Genomic DNA, 24,354 nt, shown 5'->3' with positions numbered 1-24,354 from the left:
GAAATACCAGTTTGAAGGCTAAAGGTGCTGTCAGCTGCAGTTTGCTTTTCATCTTTAGTGGGACTGTTTTATGGACAGTTTTTTTTCTGCTGTGTGCTGGGGAAAAGCCTTGCCATGGCACTGTCCTAGACTGGGTATTGGGATTAATCTGACAAATGCTAGTGCTGGAGAGGATGTATTTAAAATTATCCTGGCCTGTAACTGGCAGCGGCCCAGCCTCCTCTTCAGAATAGCAAAGCCAGGAAGGAGGAGATTTCCAGGGCCTGACTGGGGCTCTTTGGCCAGGCTACCACACCAGTTCTGTTCTCATGATGCACTAGGGAGAAGAGAAAAAAAAATAGCTTTGGACTTCTTTCTGTATGTAAAAGGGTTTGGAATATTTGCCAAAGGCAGTGGAGGGAAAATCTGCTTGTTTTGGGGTTGTTTTCCTCTTTTTGCTCCCGTTCCATGTGGGTTCCCTGGGCAGTGCAAGTTTAGCAACCTGTGCTGATGAACAGGGGTGTCAACTATGAAGTGCTTCTCTTGGCTTGGCATGTGGAGCAGCCTGTGAAAATAAACTGGAAATCTTTGAAGTGTTTGCAGTGAAAGCAGTGTTCCCCTCAAGAATGGAGAAGTGTTGCTGTTAACCTGAAAACCAGAGCTTTTGGCTAGAAAGAGGAAAGTACAAAACATTCATAGCACATGCTGGATGTTCTTGTGTGTTTGTTCATTTAAAAAAAAAAAAAAAGTTAACAGGGAGACTTTTTTCAGTGACCAGGCTCATTAAGCCATAAGCAAACAACATTTTTCTGCTCTCTGGATTTTCACCAGTGCATGAGGCTAAACTGATTTCCTGAGGAAGCACAAGAACTTCTGCAGGGCTGGAGAGCAGTGAGATGTGGGGCTGGGTGAGAACCAGATCAACTCACTGTCTCTTGAAGTTGCTCCCCCTAAGGGGGTACATGAACATCTGACCAGTGCTAGGTTCACTTTTCACCTTTTTAGCTAGCTCTAAGAACCTGGGACAAACCACTTTCCTTGCATTTTTAAGGATACCTTCTGCAAAGTTTAAATTTTTTTTCTCTGTGTATAGTACCTAGAATATAAATCATACGAATACTACTTAGTGCCTATCTACTGAAGTTACAATTAAGTCCCTATTTCTGCATGATTTGAGGCAAGAAATATTAATATAAGAAACAAAGTATAAGAAATAATAACCTTTTAATGTATTTTTGTTGGTTGAAGTAAAGATTTAATGACTTCCACTTACTGTTGCTTTATCTTTCTGCAGGGATGTGAAAGCAGGAAATATTCTTCTTGGAGAAGATGGCTCAGTGCAAATTGCAGGTAACTTCCCTGGTAGCTTTGAGTAAACTTTAGGCATAACTGCATATCCAAGGAAGTAGTTTAATGATCAAGGAGAAACCTGAATAAAAATGTTAGCATCCAAAAGCCCCACAGTTCGTAAAACAAACCAAAAACCCCAACAATAAACAAACCACAAACCAAAACAAAAAGCCAACCCAGTGTTTATTATGTCTTGTTATCTTAAAATACTATTACTTGCAATAATGACAATCAGCAGATAAAAATCATTTGATTGTGAAGTCCTCAGAATCAATAGATCAGATAAAGTTCTTGGCATAAGCTAGTCAGGTTTTTACATCAGCAAGTTTATGGGCTTGGAAGAGGAATGCAGAGACCTCCCTGATTTATCATTGACCTGTGAGGTGGTTTTCCACAGGTCTCTGGTGAAGGGTGGACAGATCCATCAGGAGGAAATGGGCATATCTGATGGTAAAAGTCATTTAAGGAAAGATCAGCTGGTCAAACTGCTCCCGTGGATGCTCCCTGCTCCGCTTCAGTTGAGTTGGATGGCAGAGAGAGTGTTTAAGTGGCTGCCCTGGCCCAGCCCAAACTGGGGTGAGCTGGAAGTCTTGGAAGCAGTCATGCAAAGGAAAACTGTGAAGACAGTTGCTTTAGCTAATACAGATGTGTCTGGAGATGTCTCCTGCAGTCACTGCTGACAGGAGCTGCAGCAACAGAGTTGTGCTGGAAACAGTCCTGGGTGGGGATAGACCATGTGGAAAAGGGCACTGTGTGGAGTGTTTTGCCCTCCTGATCCTCTTCTGAAATTTTATTTCATACATGTTCCTACAGACTTCAGTCTTCTTTTCAGAAATCATGAATTATGCCCCATCCCTGAAAACATTCAAGATTGAATTCAATTCAACTGAATTCAAGATTGAAGAGCTGAGCAACCTGTTCTGGTTGAAGGTGTCCCTGCCCATGGCAGGGGGTTGGACAAGATGACCATTAAAGTCCCTTCCAACCCAAACTGGTTTTTTGATTATTATTATTACAGACTATTAAGTAAGCCAAGATTTTCAGAGAGTACATTTAGAACCTGTGATATTTGTTTTTCCTTCTCTTCCCAGCATGCTGTTTTCCTATCCTGAGTACAATTTTTCTCCAGTTCTCCTTTCCTCAGTACTGTGTTCTTCCCGTGGATCTCGTAGTGCCTTTCCAGTCCTAGTGCCAGCTCTAGCTGGGGAGCAGAGCTCTGTCCCCTCCTGCCAGCTTGGCAAACATATGTACATGTGTAACATTTTCAATCCCGTATTTAATTGGGAAGAGCCATTTCTGTGTCTGACAAGGTCTCTTCTTTAGTGCCCTGTCCTGCAGGTAGAGTCCCAGCAGTGGTCAGGCCAGTGTGGTGGGAGTTTAGGGACGAGGCAGTGACAGTTGTGTGAGGGAGAAGTGCCTGTAGCATTGTTTATTCCTTTGGAATATCTATGCTTGGCTTTGCATCTTGGAATGAAAGGCATAGATTTTCCACCACGAAGTAGAACATGTTGCAATGCAGTTTTTTTCAGGGTAGCTCTCCTCTCTGCAGAGGACAATAAGCCCTTTTACAGGACATAACACCTATTTCTGTTTAAAAACCTGAAGTACCTTTGTTTTCTTTTTTAAGTCTCCTGGTGCCTTTAATGCCTGCTGTTATGTTTCTAATGAGGTGAAAATAATTCAGTTATGTGGCAGCTGATGGAAAGTAGGGAGTGGCTTCTAAAATGCTCAAAGGAGCAAACTTTATACAGTGAAATCCTACAGTTTTTTCCATAATAGGACCAAGATATAACATGTTGGATTTGTAATTGCACGGAGCTTTTGATGGTGTTCTGGGAGAGGCTGCAAAAAGGTGTAACTCTGAGTGTTTCTGCCAGCCTAGAGAGAGCTGCTTGTGTTTCTCTTCCACAAGGCTGTGAGGGCTAGGCTTTTTTGTATTAAGGCTCACTAGCAATAGGCATTAGTGGATTTGTTCTGCTGTGCAATTTTCAGTTGATAAAAACATTTAAGGTTGACTGGTCTTAGCTTTGTGCATTTCAGAGAATTTACTTTTGTCTGTGATTGTACACCTTCCCTAGACTGAACTACTCGTAGTTTATATTTTATATGTGCAACACCTAAATGATGAAATTCACCTCTCTGCATATCCTGTGAAAGCAGCACTTAGAGATGTACAAGGTTCCCTCTTTATAAATTCTTTCTTTGAACATGCAGAAGGACCAGCCCTGCCACCTTTCATCAGCCACAGCAGGGCCACTAAACCAAGGTCAGAGGGTTCACTGCAGTGGCAGGAAGCACTTTAATTTCTGTGGAGGCAGCTGATGACTTGAAAGAAATGAAAATAAATGAATGAATAATAGAGAAGAGCCTGACCTGGTCATAACATGAGATTTTGTTTCTGTGGGAATTTCTGACACTTAAACTTCCTTGCCTCCTGACCCAGGATAAAGTAGCAGAATTTCTGGGGAATTTTTTGAGGAGGAAAAAATGCTGGAAACAAACCAATCCAAATAAAATGAGATTTGTTTCAGCGAGATCAAAGCACTTGCCTTTGACAATAATATTAATGCATATTATGAATAATTCTGTTGATTGTTGAGTGCTTCAATTATGGGCTGGATGACATCACTTTATTCCCATGAAACAAACCCTCTTAAGTTTCTCTGGCAAGTTACACCACGAGATAAAAAACAAAAGATTGATCAGCTGTGGAATGTAGCCTTGAGGGTTGGAGTGAATGGGGCACCTCCCCACAAGGAGTTGGTTTGGTATACATGAAAAATTTAAATCGTGTAACAGGGAAGAAAGACTTCCATTCTTTTATAAGGACTCCTTCCCTTCTGCCACTCCTCTGTCCAAACTGCCTGTGAACAGTTGTTATGAAGGTCTTATTCAATCTTTGGCCTTTGTGACCTTGTGTTCCTGTGCGTTTCCTCCTGCTTGACACAATTCCTGTTCCTTGTCCCAGATGAAATGTAATTCTCAAATGTAAATGAGGAATGTACATCTCAATCTGGAAATCCTTTGAGGGGAAAAAGCAAAGGTACATTTGAGACTGAGTGGTGGAAATCTCACTGTAGGACTGCACCTCCACAACGTGTCAGTGAATTTAATTGCTTGAAACTTTCACTGTGTGGAATTCATGGCAGTAATTTTGCTGCAGTATTACACAGTTCTAACCAGTGAAAATTAAAGCCTCTTTTGTGAATTTTGGGCTGTGCAATTCTGTTAAGGCTGAACAGAAAAAGCAACTTGATGAAGGTGTGTCAGACATTTCTCAGGTTCTGTTTGTAACCCTGAGTTGGTGTTTGTGCATATGGGGAAAGCCACTGTTGGGAGCACTGTGAGTTGAGGTCGCTGCAGGTAAAGAGATGGAGAGATCTGTGAGCTTGGGGGCATCTGCTGGAAGTGGGAATTCTAAAAATTCCTCTAATGACTTGCACAGATTCCCAGCTTGAAACTCCTCCCCAAGTCTTATTTTTACTCATGACTCTATTTCTAACTGTGTAGCTCTTTTGTCTTTCAAAAAGTGCATCCACTGAACCAAGGAGAAAATTGCCTTTAACAGATCCAGCTGACCAGCGAGACCTAAAGTGGGGCAGTTTGCTTCTATCTTAACATTTCTCTTTTTTTCCCCCAGGGCACTTGGGCTTGTGGCTTGGCACCAAGTTTTTGAAGCCTGTTACAATCCACAGTATCACTTTCTCAGTTTGAAGTGTTCTCCTTCACACTGGATTAATCTGTCTTGTGGAGAGAGCAGGACTCTTTCCCAGATACCATTGTTCTGAGCTGTGCTGACAGTGGTTGCAATGTAAATGGAGATAGCCACGTTCTTTTGTGTTCCAGCCTCTCCATGGCAATTACTTCATTTCTTTTAATCAGAGCATAAAACCTCTTTGCTCTGGCATTTATCAGCTCCCTGGAGTCTTAAAAGTGCACGGATAAAAACACTCTGTCAACATAAAACTGCATTGGCATCGGTATTGATGCATAAACCAGGAGATGGCTTCTCACAGTAAGCAAGGCTTTGCATTTGTCAGTTTATTTAATTATGCAGGACCTATAAATTACTGTGAAATGAACATCTTGATAGACTGGGAAGGGATGGGAGAGGTTGAGGAGAAACTCTCCCAGGGTGCATGAGACTTGCTCAGTATGAGCCACGCTTCAGCCATGGCATGATGTGAGCATCTTCCTGAGACTGAATTCAGACTATATCTTTGTTTTCCCCTGATTTTATCCACTGGGATATTCAATAATGCTGTCACCTCACCCACCCTCTGAGATTGAATGTGATGATACAAGTGTCTGCTGAAGGCTGAGAGGCACTCATCCCTCCATGTGTGGATTTTTTGGTTCTGGAGACAATAATATGATCTCTTCAGGATTTAAAACCAGAGAATTCTGAACATGCACTCCTGAGAGGTGCCTGCAGCGTCAGCCTGGCCTGGGCAGGCCGTGTTGCCAAGCAGTTGAAGTAGATTGAGATTTCACTAAGTTGTTCAGGACTTGCTAATTGATCCTGGGCAAATTGCCTAACCCCTCTCTCTTTATCTATTTATAAAACGGGGATAGTTAAGGCCAGGCAAAACTTGTGTAACTGAATTTGTGTAACTTTCCACAAATCCATGCCAGCTTGTCACCGGTTCGCTGTGTTCCTGACTGCTCTTAATTCACGGCACTAAAATAGCGCTCTACATAAACATAGAGCTATGATGCAGGCAGTGTCATTCCCCACTTTCCCTTAGGAAACTCTAACTTTGGGGATTAAATTGCCTGAACAAGGGGCAAGGCACAAATCTAACTTGGGAGGGGAGTATTGATTGCAGGGCTCGCTCAAGGAGCCTGTGTTGTATCATGAACACCTTGGAGCCTCTTCTGCCTTTCAAAAAAAGGGCCAAAAGTATTTTTCTCTATGATTGGTGGAGACTTCTAGGGCCTTTCCTGCAGTGGCGAGTTGTGAAATAAGTTTTTCTTTGTGTCACTGGTACGATCTGTGTTTCCTGAAGAGATGTTGCACAGTTTGATTGTTGAAACCACTTGTGAACGTCTCCGAGGGCAGTGGGTGTCGTCACCCAGCCTGGGCTTTGTCATCCTGAAGTTACTTTGTGAAATAGGAGGACAAGTGCATTTACAGATCCAATACCACTGCACATCAATCTAGACTTTAAAAGGAAAGAAGCCTTTGATTCTTGTTCTTCACTAATCTTGCTTTTATCTGGTATCCTACCACCTGCTGTGTTCTCAGCACAAAATTGCCGTTTATCACTGCCTTCCTCTTGCTGCCAGGTTCATTCATCTTCAGTGCTCTAAAAGCTTTAAGGTTTGCAGGAAAGCACTAACTACAACTGCAGATATTTTCTGATGTGAACAACTGAACAAGGAAGGTGACCAGTGAAAATAACATCTAGTTCTGTCTTCTGAAATGCTTTTTGTTTAAAGACAACTCGAAGAGATTTTGAAGTCAAGCTTGAATTATTCTGTTTTTCTGCCCCTGTTGAAGTTGCAAACTGCTTTAGGGTCTGATTCAAGCACACCAAACTCTGTAGGAACCCCTGTGATATCAGCAGGTTTAGTCCTGGTTTTTAGTGCACATTCTTCCTTTCTTTCCCTTCTATGTACCTTGTAGGTAGCTACATGTAGTAGCAGGTACTGGGGCTTTTTAGGATTAAGGTAATGTTACAATATGAGAGGGCCAAGGTGAGATTGTTTTTAACAGCTGACTTCTAGATTTGGATAAAACAATATAGAATATGGTAGAAATGTATCTTCCTGAGAGACACACCTGCAGTGGTGCCTGCTGTGATGTGGTCCTGCCACAGCATTCTTGTGTTTCTGAGTTGTTTGTGCTGGGTCTTCCTTTTCAACTTCTGCATTTCCTGAGTGGCCAGGGTAGTTTTTAAGTTTGACAATTTGGGTACCATAGTACCAAGAATTGTTGCCTCATGGCATGCTTTTTCAAACACTACTCTGGAACTTCAATGCCACTGTAGAGTGTCCTGTAGGATATGTGGTTTGCAACATGTTTCTGCTGGAGCAGACAAAATTGGCCATATTTTGTGTAAAGCCTGCATCAGCAGAATTGAATTTCCATCCTGGATTGGTTTTGCTGTGGTATGCAAGTCTGGAGATATACATATTTATGGGTTTTTTTGTTTTGTTTTGTTTTCAATCTTTGGTTTAAATGACTGAAACAGCTTCAACAGATTAATATTTTCTACATTGCATCAGAAAAATGGGAAAAAAAAAATCTCACTGCTTCCATCCAGACACCCTGGAGACTGTTATTTGCTATCAGATTGCTGGGAGTCTGCAGGTTTTGGGCTCCTTTAGGATATCTGACAGTCGGTGGATCCCCAGCAGTGGTGGTTACTGGTATTGCAAGCCAGGTCCAAGCGTTTCCAATTCCTCCCTGTCTGTGGTGATTCAGTCCTTGCCAGTTATCACCGTAGTGAGCCAATATAAACTACGGGCTGCCAAGGAAGAGTACAAATGTGTAAACACTTCAGAGCTATCCTGAATTTCATGGATTTCCCCATTTTCTAGAGTTCAGTTCATTTGCAATAAACTAGTTCTGCTTTAACTTTTCTGGGGGCAGAGAGACTGAGGCACAGATGGCCCCAGCTGCTCAGAAGTAGGAATTGAACCTGAACTTGTGGTTGGAGTTGTGTTTTATTGCTTTGCAGATATTTCCTGAGAGCAGGCACATTCTTATCTGAATGGCTGGGGCTTGGATAAAGTTAGTAAGATGACATTTGAGAAGATGGTCCCAAAGTCATTCCTTACAGGGGAGTAGCACAGGCTGTTTGAGCCTATTTTAGCCCACTGGAAATGAGGGGAATTAATTGGGAAAACATTAAATAAATCAACCATGTAATGAAATAAACTTTAATTCCATTTAAGCTTTCTTCAGATGGCAGATGTAAGGGCCTGATTTCCATCTGGAATTTATAAACGCGGGTTTGATGTGAGATGTGGTGAATACTGTGTGAAGGACTTGTGTTTTTACTGCTGGAATGCTTTTGCTTTGAATGGCATTTCCTTTCCCCTCAAAATGACTGCATGGAAACTTGAGGTAAGATAATATGTGCAAGTTCAAATACAGCACATCACAATAAAATGCTGATGGCATTTGGACAAGTTTCTGTTAGTATTATCTTATTTAAAATAACTTCTGATTGCTCTTGTGTTTAGAACAATAGATCTTGGGAGACTTCCTGTAATGAGCAGTGAAAGGCAGCTTTACTCTGAATCTTTTAGGGAGCTCCTGCAGTTTCTGAGAAAAGCAATAATGATGGATACTCACATGGAAGATCTCAAAGCAAAAGTCACTTTTGCAAAAAGTGTGTTTCCAGAAGATTCAGATTGCAGTTCTGATGAGGACAGTGATCCATCTAGGAATGCTAAAACTTCAAGCATAGCAGGAAGCCAAAATGCTTTTGGGAACAGGAAAAGAACAGGTCAGCACATCTGGAAGAGCTGAATCCTAATGATAGGCTTTTGTTAGTGCTTATTTTAGCCCTGTGATTTCTATGCAACTTTATTTAATGTCACCTTGCAGTTACCCACGTTTAGTACTTCAGTGAGCACTAAGTTCCTCTCTGGAAGTCTCTAAGTTTCTCTCTGGAAGTCTCTAACTGAAGTGAGCTGGAAGCTTTCAGCATCTTCTGAGTGATAACTTCAGAGGTGTTTCTCAAATATTGAAATTCTAATGAGAAGTGAGTCATTGCACTGCTGGTGTGATGCAGAGGGAACTTGGGACAGTCCTCGTATGGATACCATGACTTACACATTGTAAGGAAGGATCTTTGTTGCAGTTAATTCTCTGATTTAACATCCTTAAGCCATGGAGTAACTCTGGCTCCTCTGGCCACAGAGGCAAAGGCTTTTACATTGTGCATTGTCAACAGAGTTTCAAGAATTTTCAAATCAGTTGTGATCAATAGTGTTCTGGTTTTATGTTAAATAGCCCTGGAATTTCAGAAATTTGCCCACCATGTCTGTCATCAGTCTCAAAAATGGCATTTGAGATTTTGATTGCTTGTACTGTGTCTAAAAAAACAAGTGTGTGCGTGGATAAAGTTACGGAGAATTGAGTTGTATATTGAGTTTTAGGCCCATTGCAGGCCTGTAATTCAGCAATACATAAATAGTGTGGTTTGGAGCAGCTCTGTGTTAACAGTTTCCCTGTCACTTGATTTTTTTTTTTTCTCCAAACAAAGTGCCATCCTCTCTTGAATTACTTGTTTGCCAGATCTTTGGTAATGCTCTTCTCTGAACAACATACTTCATTGCTATCCCTGTATGCTGCTGCTGGTAACAGATTCTGTTTTCCATGCCATTCTTAATTGCATAAAACATGAGGTTACGGCATAGTTTTCACATAAAAGAGTGATTTGTTCCAAGAAATGCAATTAGCAGTGAGCACAAAGGGCATCCATGAGCATCCAGGTTTCTGAAAGGTGTTTCAGGTGGGTGATGCTGTGCAAGGTGTGAATCAGTGTCTGTGGGGCTTCCCTGGGATGCTCAGGCTGGTTTGTGACACGTTCAGTATCATCAGGAACCAGTTCTAGGTCCTGTTAAAGTACTGAGCAGTTCAGCCGTGGAGGATTATCAAATTAAGCATGTTCTGGTAATAAAAAATCCAGAATAAAGGGCTGATAACTCAGGACAGTTAAATGTTTTCAAGGGACTTTTTGTACACCCAGTTTGATTGCTGTGGATGTTACAGGATGCTGCTTGAGGGTCAGTGCAGTTATGTGTGTATGCAAATGTAAATACAGCTCTGGCTGGCAGGGCAGGTTTGTACAGCAGCAGGGCTGCTGGAGGAGTGTGGGCAGGCTCTAATGTGACCAGTGGGCTGTAATGGAAAGTGGAATTTTCCTCTCTGCCAGCCAGGGCTGAAAGCTCTGCTGTCCCCAGCAATTGAATGAACTGCTGAATGGCAGTTCATGTACCAGCTCTCTTAGCTAACTGTTGCTCATTCTTCCTTTATTAGGAAACCCCTCATGTGTGACTGCATGGTCTGGTACTTAATAGGTGGCTGGGAATATGAGGGGGAAAAAGGGACAGCCCTTCAGTTTGCTCAGGATGTGTTCTTAATAAATTTTGCTTTTGTTTTCTTTTCAGACTTTGGTGTTAGTGCGTTCCTGGCCACTGGTGGTGACATTACCAGGAATAAAGTCAGGAAAACCTTTGTGGGCACACCTTGCTGGATGGCACCAGAAGTTATGGAACAGGTGAATTGTTTTTCCCGGTCTCCTCTGAGCTGATCTGCACCTGGAATTCCCTGTTACCACAATTACTATATTTATTTCTAACCAATATAAAATTTTGACATCCTGAAGGGTTTTCTTAAACACAGGATTTTCTTTGACTTGCCTATTGCAGCCAGACTCGTACTGGGGAATGTTAAGTGTTCAGTAGATTTTTGCCCCATTGCTTCTTTTCAGGCTCCTGCCTAAGGTGAGGATGAGACAGCTCAGTTGTTGCATAAAGAAGATAAACCTGCCCCTCCCTTTGCATGAAGGTGAGGTAGAATATAAATAGCTTCACATGTGGAAAATATGCCATACACAGCTCAGTAATGTGATCTTCTGCATCTGCAAACATAAGATTTGGGGTAGTTAGTTGTGATATGTCAGAGTGGGGCGTTAATTCAGTATAATAACATGCATTTGACTTCAGGTTTTTAACTTCTTTTGGCTTGTGAGTATCTAAATGCTGAGGAATGCTTGCATCTCCCCCTTCTTCCTCTGCTCTTTCGGCTCACTAAAGGATGTCATACTTCCCCTTGCATGGAGAAATGCCACTTACTCTCCTCCACTGCTTCTAGACTAAACTACAGAAGCTTTGTCTGTGTGACTTCTGGTGAAGGACACCTGGAAACTTTGTTTAATGTAAAACTGCTGCCCATTTTTGAGAAAGATTCACAGAGAAAATTACACCACAGTCTTACCAAGGCATTTGCAGTAGCTGTCAATGGCATTGATGTACACTGCCATGAGCATTCTGAAAATTATCCCTCATCCCCTTAACATCAGTTTGACAGAGGCCTGGGTTTCTGAGAGGTGTGCTAAGCAGAACTATAACTGGCTATAAATGGGTTTCCATTTTTCTTTCCAAAATTTTTAAACAAAAATATTTAAGGATTTGTTTTATTAAAGTAAATCCACCTTGATACATTTTTCCTCGCTGTTGTTTTCAGTAAAATATTTTTGAAGCTTGGGAGGATCTTGAATAAGACCCCCATGTATATCTGTATCTAAAATCAAATGCAGCTAAACACAAGTGCATTAAAGTGCATTTTTTCCAATATCTAAAACTCCCTGAGGAATGGAGATAATTTTGGAGTAGGTTAAATATATTATTGATGAAAGGCTTGTTCAATATTTGGCCTTTTCAGTGGCTCCCCATGGTGGGCCTGAGGGGCCAGTGCATTCCAGCACTGCTGCAGCCTCCTCAGAGTGCAGGTCTAACAGGGCAGGATAAAGCCACACTTCCCAAGTCAGGGTGGTCTTTGCAAACTTGATTCTGAACTACCTCACTGTCATATTCTTCTGGATTTTTATATTTAAGGTTGAGTTAAAAGTAAATAAAAATAGAGTATTTGGTGTTTCTGAAGCTAGATCAGAGCTGTCTCTTGCTTTCCTGTCCTGTGTGTCGTGCCCAGGCCTCAGCAGCCTGGGCAGTGCTGCTCCAGGCTCTTTGCAGCTGCAGTCCTCAGGACAAAAGGGAAAAATACCTTAAGGAGGGAGCTAAAAATGGGAAAGAAAGGTTTCAGTGACAAAGTGAGAGGTGGTTCCCCACAAATGTGTTTCCAAAGGAGGTAAGGTTTTTACGGAGTGCAGTACCTCCACCAAGGTTGTGCACATCTGACCAGTTGCAAATATCAAGTTAAAGCAGTATTTGGGATGCTGATGTGAAATCCTTCAATGTCCATTAGATGATCTTGCTGCCTTCCAGCAGGTGTCACTCTGAGCCACTGGATCCAGCCGGGAAGAGGGACAGAGGGCTTGCTCTAAGTTAGCCTTTCACAAGTAGATATTATTGACCCAATTCCATCTGGTTTACTTCAGCACCATTAAATTCCTTCAGAATGTTAATATTTGATTGCTCAACATTGTATTTTAATGTATGGTCACTCGACGAATTTATGGCAAAAAAAAGAAGCTGATGAGAAAAATAAATGTTGTTGATATAAACTGACTGCAGGGTGGTGACTAATGTATTGGACAAATGTCAAGATGAACTACTGCAGACAGTTTTGAGCTTTATAGCTTTCACTTGCAGGCAGGATTATGTGAAATAATGAAAAAAAACCCCTTGTACTAAACTGTTAAACTCTTCTCAGGAAATGTAGAGATGTGCAGTGTGTATTGGTGTGCTGCAAGAGTAGCTGAAAGATGGAGCTAAGAAATGCCCAAAAGTTATTCTCAAATCCTAAAAATAGTGTGAGAAGACAAAAACCCACCCTTACAATGTATTTCTTCTCGTCCTGTGCTCTTTTAAATGTTACTAGATATCTGCTTGTTTATTTAACTGACTTGAAATCTGTTCAGAGTCATGGCATCCATAAACTGAGGCACTTCAAGAACCATTTCAGACTTTTAGGGCTCATGAAAATTGTGCTTACAGAGTGGAAGAAATCAGTGCAGGATATAAATTCCTGTCTCTGTAACAAGTTTCAGTCCAGCTCTAGTATTATATGACAAATAGTGCAGGAGGGGTTTTTGTTAGTTTGCCAAGATTCAAGATCATCTCTAAGGTAGCTTGGGGAATGCTTTTTGGCTGCATCACAAGGAGTGTCTTTCTGAAGCTTGTTAGGTTAGCTGAGCACAGTACCTCTGTTAGCTCTGCTCTGTTGCAATTTTCATTTTTCCATAGTATAGTGAGAAGAAACACAAACCATCCTAAGCAACCAAAATGCTTTAATTTTCGGAGCTGCTCTTGAAGTTAGTACATAATGTCTCTCCCCTGCAGTGGAGAAAGTAAGTGCCAAAATATTACCTAATGATAATGAGGAAGTAACTGCTTTGGCATATGAAATATTTTTTCCTGTGCAGGAGGGGAAGTAAATGCTATAAATTTTCCTGAACAAGCCTGTGTTTAATGTCAAGTGCAGAAGCTACTGTTAATTAGTGGAGGGAAACATTTGTCTGCAGGCAGGAATGAGGGGCTTTTACTGGGCTGGTGCGTCATGAAGTTCCAGGATGGAGCATATTTGCAGTCAGGTTGATTAAAAGTGTAGTGAGGCGGGTGTCCCAAGGGGTAGCAGTCCATCTATTAACTCTGAGAGCTTTATTGCACTGTGTAATGACTCGCTGTGGCTGTGTGTAGAAGTCAGAGCCTGGGTTAGCCCAGTGCCCCTTTATGTTCTGCAGTGGAGTTTATGGCAGAGCAGTCCTGGTTGTACAGTGCACAGCCATGATTTTCACCAGACCGTGACTTCTGCAACACCTCCTGGAAGGTATGAGGAGCTGAGGGGAGAGAAGGGAGAAAGTATTGTTTACATCTCTGTAGTGGTGGTCTTTCCAAATTCGTGGGGAAGGGATGGTAGTGTAGGGCAGCAAGAGGCACATGATAACATCCTCCAACATTTTTCAGGTCAGAGGATACGATTTCAAGGCAGACATCTGGAGCTTTGGGATCACTGCTATTGAACTGGCCACGGGAGCGGCTCCTTACCATAAATACCCACCGATGAAGGTGAGCAGATCTCCAGATATTTGTGGAAGATAAGGGATCACTGTGTTCTGTGGATGTTTTCAAGAATTTGGCTAGCATGTTGCACAGAAGAGTTCGTCCTCTCAACTTAGTACATTGCATAGAAGAGTTTGTCCTTTCAACCTGCACTTGTGGATCATGATGTTCTTGGATGTATCGAGTCACCTTTTAAAAATACGCCACTTCATCAGCATTATCCGAAACTGCAGCTTTTATTTAGATCCTGAGTCTCACCGTTCTTAAGGAAAGTGCTGTGTGTTTTAAACCTCTGAAGTCAGCAGATGTTTTTAGGGTTATAAATAATGATCCAGAATACCTTATGGGCACCCAGTGACACTTGGCCAGCCATTCTTTCTCTTGCACTGCTAATGCCTGTCAGACATTCTCTTGATACCTCTCCTGTTACCAGTTATCTGAAAGAATGTTTAATTTTGTTTAACACTGACAATCCTGTCAATCACTGATCCACTTCAAAGTACCACATCAGTATGAAACTGTGGTATTGTCAACAATAGTATTTTTTTAGAGTTGAAATGAAAGAAATGTTCTTATTTAAACTGTGACACACCAAAATTCTTTTTCAAATACCTTGAATATTAGATCACCTTATAAGTTTGGCTAACTTTCTGTTTCCTGACTCTTGAACCAGGAGCTGCTTCTAACATGCTGATCTTTCAGGGGGAGGATGCATCTCAAATTTAAGAGTTGACACCCATCAGCTGGGGTCTGAAGCATCCTGTCCTTCTACTGAGCTTTGAGATCTTTTCCCTTATCTCCTTTGTGATATCTTATGAGGCCTTGTCTGGATCACAAAACTTTAAGCCCCTTTGGCCCATCCTCTTGAAGGGCACTTCGGTTCCCCTCCTGGGATGCGTGGTCCTTTGGATCAAACATGAGCATGTGGAGAGCCTGTTCTACCCCCAAGGCTGATGGTTAGAGCAGTGACCTGGGATATGAGGCCTGTGGGTTTCAAGTCCCTCCATTGTTGGCATTGGGAGTGTGATGTTTTACATAGACAGATAGTGATAGGACAAAGGGGAGTGGCTGTAAACTGAAAGAAGAGAGATTTAGATTAGATATGAGTAAGGAATTCTTTAGAATGAAGGTGGTTAGGCACTGGAACATGTTACCCAGAGAAGCTGTGGATGCACCATCACAGGAGGTGTTCAAGGCTAGGCTATGTGGGAATTGGAGCAACCTCGGCTAGTGGAAGGTGTCCCTGTGCATGGCAGGGGAATTGGAATTAAATGAGCTTTAAGGTCCCTTCTAACCCAAACCATTTAGTGACACAGTGGGCAAACTCCCATTTTTTCAGTCTAGCTGTGGGAGTTGGGTGTCACTTCTTCAGGGCCTGGGTGCATCCCCTTCCACACCACAGTCACAATGGCATTTGGAAATCCAGCTACTCCTAACTCAGAGCAGGCACATCCATGCAAAATGGATGGACTTTGCACAGGTTTAACTCCTGTGGAAGAGAAGTACTTTTAAGAATTGCCATCTACATGCAGGGACTGTTGAGAGGCTCAGTAGTTCAGAAATGCCATTAAATTTCCTACAATATCAGTGGCTGTGCCAGAGCAAAGAGCAGTTAAGGGGAAAGTGCTGCTGATTTAGATGCTGCTGGTTTCATTGATATTTCCTTCTGGGCTGTGATTATTGGTAGCATTTTACAGCAGCTTCTGCAAATTTTACTTCAGTTTATTTTGGTTTTAATGCATGGGATGAAGCTTTGAATACCAACATCACCTATTTAGTATCAACAGCACCTACTTAGTGCTGTCATATGCTAGATAGAATTGAGTCCCCAGTTCTATGAGGTTTGGGTTCCAGACATGCAGCCTGCAAGAAGACTTCTCTGTTTTATCTATTGAATGTCATTTTATTACACTGCAGATTAATTTTGTTATGCAGGAAAGTTACTCATGCATTAAGTTGACCCTTCAAGGCGTGGGGAAGAAAGCAGGGAATTCTGTCATGGGCTGTGTAATTTCAGCTAGATTGATGGGCTTTTGCTGCCCTAAGCAATATAGCTGTTGAAAGCTATTTAAATGTGCTGTTTCCTTTTCTAAAAATAGATATTCATCTGTATGTAGGTGACAAGTGGAAATGGAAATGAGTAATTTTCTTCCTTTCCTTCAGAATATTTAAGTGATGTGAGGGAAAGAACCAGTTTGGCTTGATAGCTGCTTATGTGAGGAATGCCTTCACCTGCTGTCACATTGGTACATGGAAGTGGACTCGTGTATTTTTTTATGTTGCCTCTCTGTTTTTAATTTGATATCTAGCTAAGAAATACCTCAGGGAGGTACACTGAATCAAAAGCTTTGCACAACTGCTCATCTTGAATGAGGACAACTGGTAGAAGTTCTTCTCTGCTTGCAGTTTTAATCCCAAAAAACAGACCTGAAAACACATTCCAGCCTTGTGCTTGGCCCACAGACTGCAGTGTGGGCCAAGAGATGGGATGGAAAGCAGTAACTTAACTGGGGGTCTTTGTTGTAAACACATCCTTGTTGACTCAGATGCTTGATGAAAGTGCTTGTCTAAAATATATTTTTCCCAAGATTTGTCTCTGACAAAACCCAAGGAAAATCTCATTGCCAATAGCAATAATTATTTCAGGTTTTAATGCTGACACTACAAAATGATCCTCCATCTTTGGAAACTGGTGTGCAAGATAAGGAGATGCTGAAGAAATATGGGAAATCATTTAGGAAGATGATTTCATCGTGCCTACAGAAAGACCCTGAAAAAAGGTAAGAATGGATCACACCAAAATAAATTAAAACAAACAAACAAAAAAACCCCTCTAACTCACAAACACCATTATGTTCCCTAGTTTTTGAAGTTGGTATACTCTCTGCCCCTCCAAACGTTCAGTCACAAGGAAAACAGCAATCTTGCTGTGTGGCAACAAATTCTCTTGGCTGTCCTTATTTTTATGGATAAATGTCTGGCACTGTGCCTGGCCAGGGCACACATTTTCCATTTGGGTTAATGAGAGTGCATCCCAGTCCACTGCCTGGGTAGGGCCATTCTCCCTTGGCCACCTCCAGCAGGTGACTTCAGTTCATGTTTTGTTCCCAGTCAAAACTGCTTTGTGTTTACAAATCAGAAATTGCAGGTTGGGGAATGTGTGTTTACTTGCAAAACTACATAAATAAACTTTTTAAAATTTAGCAGTGCAGAGAAGGCTTTCAGTGTAGCTTTGACGTGTTTAATTATATGTCGTATTTGGTTTGGATGGGAAATCAGGAAAAACACTGACAAATTTTACCAACATGTTTTCCTCAATACTGATTGCTCAAGTGACCTGATGACACTTTCAGCCTTCCTTGAACAGTACCTTGACCACTCAGTGATGTAGGAAATATTACCAAGGGGGTGGTGTGTGTGCTGTGCCATTTTTAATACCTCTTAGGTTGTTTTTTTTTTTTTTTTTCCTCCTCAGTAAGCAGACTTAATTTTGGAAAGGAAAAAGTGCTTTCATAAAATAATAATAATGAAGACACTTTTCAGTTCCCTCTTGTGTCAGATCCAGGAACACAGGCTTCTCACGCACTGTGCAATGAGTCTCTCTTCTAACAAGCATTACACTTGAAATGCATAATGAATCCAGTGGAGTGCTTGATAAAAGTTGAAAGCTGGGTTTTTTCCCCAGCATGACATTTTTTCCCCTTTCTGAAGCATATCCTATCTGTGCAGGTTAGGATGTGTGCTGATCAGGTTATACATAATCACTGAATCGTGGCACACCCCTTCTCTCCTCAAGCACTTCTGACAGCCACTGGCATTGTCCTGACTGTGGAAGCAGGATGTTGGCATGTTGCAGAACTTAGTGCAATTCCTTTTTCATTATTTTAGGGACTCCCTTGCTCTGAGGTGGATGCCTTTTGTTGGAGTACTCTGTGATGAAATAAACCCTGTGATGAATGGCCTTTGCAAGTCACTGATTAAACTCTGCTACTATTTAAGCACTGTTTGCAGTGTGGAAAATGCTGTAAGCTGCTACTTTCTCATGTAGGCTTGAGTCTTTAGCAAATTCCTCCTAAACTGACCAAGGGATGTCTGTCACTTTCCAGTATTTATTCTGAAGTCTGAATTAAAGGGGAAAATAGTTTATACTTGTTCATGTTCTTTTAGACCAAGATTGATCATTCTGCTTATGTTTAATAGAATGAATTGCACACATTTAATCAAGTATCTCTGAAATAACTTTTGCACAGGGTGAATACTGCACTCCAGTGATGATTCTGTGATTTCCATTTTGAGCAATTTTTTTCTGTGATTCTGTTGTTATCTAAGAGTTTCAAGTTCAGCATCAAAATGGGAGCAAATTCTTCCCACCAGTCCCAAGTCATTCATTGCTTTTGAACAGAATAGGCCTTGTTCAGAATACACTGGGTAATTTAAAAGATTGCTGGTGTAAAATTTACTTGGAATACATTGATTTTAGGGGAATTATACAGGAGAAGCTGATGCCTTCACAAGATGCCAACAAGCTGCAGCAGCCTGGAAGACCGTTGGGTTGAAAGGGAGCATTTATAATTGTCTTTTCTACATCTGTTTTTATTGACAGACCAACAGCAGCAGAACTCCTAAGACACAAATTTTTCACAAAAGCAAAGGTAAGAAAACACTTCCTAAACTGATTTGTGCAGAGGCTATGGAAAGGACTTTTCAGAAGCATGATAGGTGTGGGTGACAGCTTTACTGTCAGGAGTGTGGGCTCTTTCACTTGGAGCCAGCAGAGCTGAGTGAGTTGAATGGGTCATTGTGAAGGAGCAGAATAAAACCCCCCTTCTGTATCTCCTGTGTATGCTGTTGTTAACAGAAATTATCTAGGAATTCTTGAGCATTTAACTGTCTTTCAGTGCCTTTTGGGTTTGTTCTTGCTTTGCAATGGTGCCATTCTGGCTGCCTGTCCAACCATAAAGGTCTCTGCTGCAGTGAGTGTAACTTAGATTTTAGTGAACTCTCTAATCAGTCTGTGTGCGAGGGGCTGAATGAGACCCACTGTGCAAGAGCTACCAAAGATATTCCACCCTGTGTTGCCTTATGGAAAGTGAAGATCCTGTGATACAAAACAGTGGGAAACTCCCGTTTCTAGCCTTGGAGTGAGCTGCCAGCGAGCATTATGTAATTACTGCCTGGAGATTAGTGCATTTGCAACGTGCAAGGTCTTACTGCGGGAGACAGACAGCAGTAGCACAGGGCAGGATTTGCATTTCCATGAGCATGGGGAATGTTTTCTGTTTGCTTATTTTTTTTTGTGATCAAAGTGCACAGGATTTATAGCAGAATACAGATTAATGTGTCAAAAAGAGACTGCATACTTGGCATAGCACAGCAGCATCACAAATTAATCAGAGTAGTTTTCAACGCCCAGATTAAGATGCTTAAATGGAATTGGCCATGCCAGATATCTGTACAGGAGCTGGATGCCCTATTAAAGCTGACAGGAATCTTTACAGGTGCAACCCAGGGAAAGTTGCACTTCCTCTTCCTGAGGAGAAGCACAGGGGCAAATGCTGATCTCTTTGGTGACCAGTGACAGGACCCAAGGGAATGGCCTGAAGCTGTGTCAGGGGATGTTTAGTTTGGATATTAGGGAAAGGTTTTTCCCCCAGAGGGTGGTGGGGCACTAAACAGGCTCTGGAAATGGTCACAACCTCAAGACTGCCAGAGCTTCAGGAGCGTTTGGACAACACTCTCAGGTGGGACTGCTGGGGTGTCTTGTGCAGGGCCAGGAGTTGTACTCGATCCTTGTGGGTCCCTTCTGACTCAGGTATTGTGTGATTTGATAATTCTGTGAACCAGAGAAGTCTGGAGGGTGATCCAGTTGATGAAATGCAGAAGTTTGCTTGAGGGCAAGTTTAATTGATGTCTGGGCTCTTGACAGTATTAACTGGGGTTTCACTGTCCATAGTGGGATTTTTAGGCAGCTGATTAGTCTGCATCTGTATGCTGGATGCACACTTGGTGTCCAAAGTGACAAGATGGTTTACACATTGCTGACCTTTCTCCATTTGGTTCTGCAAGTTCTAGTTCATGTTACACTTCATTGTGTGTTAAATCTCCTTCGTGCTTTCATTAAGCTGCTGGAGACATATTAGCAGGGTGGTGATAGAAAATTAACATTATTGTAAATGAGGCACTGCTTAACCCGGCATCTGGAGTGCAAACGTGTGCCAGTTCACACTTGGGGTTAAATTACTGTCACACATCAGCCACTGCCAATCTGACAGCTGGAACTTGAGGGCTGAAGAGTGCAGCTTCTGTACATCTATATTGAGTCATATATGTAAATACCATCGAGGTTATGTAAAAGTGTGTTTGATAATGCTGGGAGCCACTTATCAGGAATGACAGAGTGTGTCTTGAGACTCTCCATCCTGCCTGCAAGCAACCATCCTGGGGGAATTCTGGGAGCTCTGCGTGGGCAGGGACAGCAGAGCTTTCCAATTGCACTGGTGTGGTGTGGAATACCCAGCCAAATGCCAGGGTGCTGGCCTGGACTGCCCTGCTTCCCCTGCTGCCACAAGTTTGGCCCCACAGTTCAGCAGTGAGAAAGTTGTATTCTCAGAAGCCCTAACTGGCCAGTCTGGAGCAGCTTGCTGAAGAGGAAATTTAATACAATAAAGCATCACAGCAGTTCCCCAATATTCAGTTGTGATCACTGCATTTACTTCCTCTCTAAACATAAATGCTGTACATTTTTTCAGCCACTTTAAATCTTGCTGTCCCAATTTCTGTTTGCTCCAGCACAGAGGGATTCCTACATCCCAGCCTGTCTGAGGTTTGTCTTTGACAGTTGGACAGGCATAAATTTAGGAGTAAGATAAAGCACAGGGTTTGAATCCAGATGGTGTAGTAGCTGCAAGTGGAAGAATGCCAAATGCCTCAGCAGGGTACCAGATACTGCAGTATAATATGTATATTTCCAAATAAATCAGAATAATATCAAGCTCCTCTGTTGTTAATTCCATGTCACTTTGCATAAGGAGAGTGCCACTGTTCACTGAAAAGGTATTTAGGATGAAATATCACATACTGCAGGCCAAAGTAGGGGAGTGGTTAATATCCTTGGGGGAATACGGTTGAGACATGTAAACCACTTTCTGCTAGAAACAACTGTTACTTTATCAGAGACAGTGAAGGCATCAAAGGACATTTTCAGCAATGCAAATGTTTGGTATTTTTTTCTTTGCAGAATAAAGAGTTTTTACAAGAGAAGATGTTGCAGAGAGCACCAACAATCACTGAAAGATCCAAAAAGGTACTGAAAGCCTCCTGGGCTCTTGCTGTTACAGTTGTACTATTTTTTGTGCTTGTATTCATGTTTTTAATAATAACGACTCGAGTACAGCTTTTTCTAGGTAGAGCTATTAGTTTCAACAAAATAGTCAGACACCATGGCAGGTGATAGAATATGAAGATGTTCTGGTGCTATTTCTTCTAAAATCAACTGAGGAAACTATTTGCTTGAGATGTAAATTCTGTGTTCTTGTGCTGGGCAGGTCCGGAGAGTCCCAGGCTCCAGTGGGCGTCTTCATAAAACTGAAGATGGTGGCTGGGAATGGAGTGATGATGAGCTTGATGAAGAAAGTGAGGAAGGCAGAGCAGCAATTTCACAGCTCAGGGTGGGTCCTCAAACTCCACTGTCTCTGTTTTGTTGTCCATTTGTGGTAGGTCTGAAAATATTTGGGGAGCACATGGCCTTCAGCATTATACACAGCAATCTGTAATCCCTTCCCTCGAGTTGGAAGCTGAAGCAAAGAAAGCAGACTGAAGGTTGAAGAAATTGTATTGATCTTTTTTGTCATTGTGGTGGGGCACAGCTGGTCTCATTCAGGAGTGTTCAGTATAATTGGAAATGTTAATTCAGACAGCCTGCTCCCAGCTCAGCATACTAATACACTGCAAGCTAGGATATTCCCTTTAAGGGTGCTTACTGCTTGAGATGCTTTCTTGTGGGAGTGTCAGGAGAGGTTTTATCCTACTGCCCTCTCCAGGATGGAGCTGAAATCAATAGGGCCTGTTCTTATGGCTGATTCCTGAAACATGACTGGTTCTGCCCCTCAGTGACACTGAAATTGATTAATCCTGGTAGAAAACCTCACAGCATCCCTGAAGTCACAGGAGTGATTAGTCTTGTGCTTGAAAATCCTCAAGAAAACACCACTTTCCCCTCTCCCAACACATATACAAACCCCCCAGCAACTCAGAGGAGTAATGTATAATGATCAGCTGAAAGATTACAATGAATTTTCAGGTTGTCTTCCCCCAGCAGTCACCTGTGTGGTTTTGACTGTGTGGTTTTGACTGTGGGTTTGCCTGGTCTCTTTTCACTACAGCGGGTGGCTGGAAATGGACTGTGTTTTAATCATCCTGTAATTGAATTAGTGAGACTGTGAAGGATGTTTAGAGGAAGCTTTTCAGTATGAAAGGGAAAAAAGCAGTATTGGTTTGAAGCATTTGTCCCTTTACAACTTCTCTCATTTCTCTTTCCTTACTCTGGCATCTGTTGCTGTTGTGAATAGACACTTCAGTATTAAATGCAAGATTTTGCGTCTTTTCAGGATCTTCTGAAATGCTTTAGTTTTAAAAAACCATTTGATACAGTAAATGCATTATTTGTGACAGCAACTCTTGTGACTTCTTAAAGAGCTTATTGTGTCCAGATTTGTATTATACACGATCAAGGAAAAATCTCTTGGTACCAGGTAGCTACTAGTGAAATTCTTTGATTAATAAGCTATAAGATGTAAGCTGAATTCTTCTAAATTCATTTTGTAGGCTAGAATACCATCAAATGTTAGGAGGCAGTATTGTAAAAGACCCTAATTCTGTTCCAGAGATTATTTAGAACTTCTTGTGTCTTGTCTCAAAGCTCAGGCTACCATGACTTAACACTGTTTACTGTGTTTTGAACAGTACTTACTTGTTTCATTCCTCTTAGACAGGAAAAAGCAGATTGACACACATGTTTACAAGCTCCTTTTCAAGACAGTTTTTTCTTGATGCTTTGATATATTTTTCTTGTGCTGCTGCCTGTCCTGATCACTCTCATTTGGGCTGTGCTTGGCCCTTACTTGCAGGTCTCCCATTCAGCAAACCTTTAGGAAGGATGTTGGAGTAGTAGGTCTCAATTCAGTTACCTCCCTGTAGATGTATATTATCATTTTGGAGGCACCCCATGTTGTAACACAGCACTCTGGGGCACCTGCATGTTCCAGGATGTCAGGAAGGGCACTGTGGAACCTCAGACCTCTCTACATGTCTGCCTGGGTACTTGAATTTGATTCCTTTTCAAGCAGGCCTAAGACTTGTATCCAAACTGCCAAATTGTTGCCATGAATACAGTGGTGTTATTGAGAATTAGTGTTTATCCTGTGGTTTTGGACGTATTTCAAACACTTGGTATAAATTCTACCTGTCTGTAAATCCCTCTGCAATTTTAACCAGGTTGTTGGGTAGAATAACTAGGTGGCACTTTTTTTTCCTGTCCCTTGCAGTGGGGGTGGAGTAGAGGATTCTTAAAGATCCTTTCCAACCCAAAACAATTTGTGATTCTGTGATGCTGTCTGTACCTGCGTTTTTCTGCAGTAAAAGGAGGCCCTGTTGATTGACTTAATGTGCCAAAATACTGAAGTATTAACCTGCATAAAATCGTCAACAAAATTGGAAAGGGTTGGTATTTTTTACTTGTTTCCACTTCACAGAAAAAATAGGGTGAATTTAATATATACAAACATATTTTACAAGTCTCCTCCTAGTACTGCACCTGAAAGCAGGCAAATATTTATTATACCCAAAGCCAAAAATATCTCCTCAATTCACTGAATGTGGTGACTTGCTGGGTCAACATTACTTTTTGGATATAAAGACCTTCTGAACTTCCTCTCTGCATTTAAAACCTTGAATTAAAATTAAAGCAGTTGTGCTCTGTGTGCTTTTAAATTGTGCACTTTCTGTTACCTGATAAATCTGTGCAGTGGTGATTTATGTTGGTCACATTTCACTGCTTACTCACATCATCTTTGGTTACACAAGCAAAAATTAGTTAGAACTAATCTCCAAAGTCATCCTATTTGTGCCTTAGGTAAATGTTTTTTAATGTTTGTCCTGTTTTCTTTCTGTCCATGTGTTTAATAAAATCATAGAATTGTTAAGGCTGGACCTCCAGGATTGTTGAGTCCAACTGATAGCCCAGAGCCACTGTGTTCACCACTAAGCCTGTTCCCAAGTGCCACCTCTTCCTATTTTCTGAACACCTCCAGAGGTGGTGACTCTACC

General features: G+C 41.7%; 1 protein-coding gene across 4 annotated transcripts in view; it reads left to right on the top strand.

Moving 5' to 3' along the window:
• Positions 1 to 24,354, top strand: part of OXSR1 (oxidative stress responsive kinase 1) — an 88,091-nt gene that overhangs the window by 52,709 nt on the left and 11,028 nt on the right. For all 4 annotated transcript variants that reach the window (XM_068175462.1, XM_068175467.1, XM_068175451.1 and 1 more), the window contains exons 5-11: positions 1,274 to 1,329; positions 10,459 to 10,568; positions 13,936 to 14,037; positions 16,678 to 16,811; positions 18,635 to 18,683; positions 21,269 to 21,334; positions 21,576 to 21,698. In XM_068175462.1, coding sequence (XP_068031563.1) covers positions 1,274 to 1,329; positions 10,459 to 10,568; positions 13,936 to 14,037; positions 16,678 to 16,811; positions 18,635 to 18,683; positions 21,269 to 21,334; positions 21,576 to 21,698 — 640 coding nt within the window. The remainder of the gene's footprint in view (positions 1 to 1,273; positions 1,330 to 10,458; positions 10,569 to 13,935; positions 14,038 to 16,677; positions 16,812 to 18,634; positions 18,684 to 21,268; positions 21,335 to 21,575; positions 21,699 to 24,354) is intronic.

The sequence above is a fragment of the Anomalospiza imberbis genome, chromosome 1, assembly GCF_031753505.1.
Source record: "Anomalospiza imberbis isolate Cuckoo-Finch-1a 21T00152 chromosome 1, ASM3175350v1, whole genome shotgun sequence".
NCBI classification, from domain to species: Eukaryota; Metazoa; Chordata; class Aves; order Passeriformes; family Viduidae; genus Anomalospiza; species Anomalospiza imberbis.
The sequence above is the reverse complement of the archived record's forward strand: the minus strand, read 5'-3'. Positions and strand labels throughout refer to the sequence as shown.